The 1,245-nt window shown below is 33.9% G+C and overlaps 1 protein-coding gene across 1 annotated transcript; it reads right to left on the bottom strand.

Annotated features, from left to right (window-relative positions):
* Positions 1–268: 268 nt before the first annotated feature.
* Positions 269–829, bottom strand: BNAC03G45920D. Its single transcript, XM_013885751.3, has one exon. It carries the CDS (start codon positions 716–718, stop codon positions 521–523), a length of 198 nt encoding a protein of 65 aa, XP_013741205.1. The 5' UTR covers positions 719–829; the 3' UTR covers positions 269–520.
* Between the last annotated feature and the right edge of the window lie 416 nt (positions 830–1,245).

The raw sequence follows: 1,245 nt of genomic DNA, 5'->3' as shown, positions 1-1,245 counted from the left end.
TGTAAATACTTACGCTGTTTAGATAACAGTGTAGGCCTCCCTCCAATTAAGTGTTTTGGCATTTCCCTTTCTTGAACTGATTCCAGCATTCCTCTTTTTTTTTCTACAAAAATAAAATATTTATATTTTATCTTACGTTTCTTTTTAGTTCCACGTCGGATTCTAACATTAGATGATTTGAACCAACCCATAGAATAAAATCAAAGAGTAAAACCACAAACGAAAGCAAACCAACATACACAAACAATTCGGAAACCGAGGTGAAATATATAAGAAATGTGTGATTCATTATAAAACTTTGCAATTTACAAGATAACTACTTTTACAAGAAAAAAAATTATTTACAAGATAACTTGGATATGTAGCTTCCGGTTTGTGGGATTAGAGCCGGTGCAACATCCCCGACCAGGTTTCAATCCGTATAATACATGTTGTTGAAAAAAACAAAGAAAGCATATAATTTACATTAATTTTTTAACCAAGTAATTAATTTACAGAAATCTCATAAAGAATTATAATCTCATGGAAGATAGCCAATCATGTAAGGGGAAGGGCGAGGGGTCGAGGCGGAGTAATAGTAGGGGCCTTGGCGGAGGAGAGCGGGAGGAGCCTGAGGAGCGTTCCTCAAGAAGACTTTCGCGGCCTCAGCCACCACTACCGCAAAATCCATTGTTTTCTTCACTATCTCTATACAGAGCTCTATTCTTTTTATCAACATTGATCCTCTCTTTTCTTTTTCTTTCCCTTTTTTCCACCTTCAAATTCTAACTCATCTTCTTTGTCTTCGTATTTATAGAGCAACACATGCAGGCCCTGTGACTTATATGTATATATAACTAAATAATCTTGAAATAATTTTGATTTTTTTTTATTTGAGTAAAATAACCAAAAAATAATGACGTCCTATGGGTTTCTAAAAAAAGAAGAAGTAAAGCATTGACTTTGTTAAAAATATAAAGAGCATTGACTTGGTTTTTGCTTTTCCAAAATACCCAATCAAAATTTTAGAAAATGGCAGTACTAGAAACCCATGTTCGAAATTACGCTAGGCGTGAGTCGGGCGGACAGTGTGGGCCTAACGGATTGATTAAAAATCGAAGATTAATCGGAGAATAGTTTTGCATGTATATACAAATTTTCAGATATATATATAGGTATATTAACATAGTTCCGATAAAGAAAACAATAAAATTACATTTGCTTAGTGGATACTATAGTTTAAAGCTATATTCAGTACCCGGGTTC

Source organism: Brassica napus, chromosome C3 (genome assembly GCF_020379485.1).
Source record: "Brassica napus cultivar Da-Ae chromosome C3, Da-Ae, whole genome shotgun sequence".
Classification (NCBI taxonomy): Eukaryota; Viridiplantae; Streptophyta; class Magnoliopsida; order Brassicales; family Brassicaceae; genus Brassica; species Brassica napus.
This window is presented reverse-complemented; position numbering and strand designations above follow the sequence as displayed.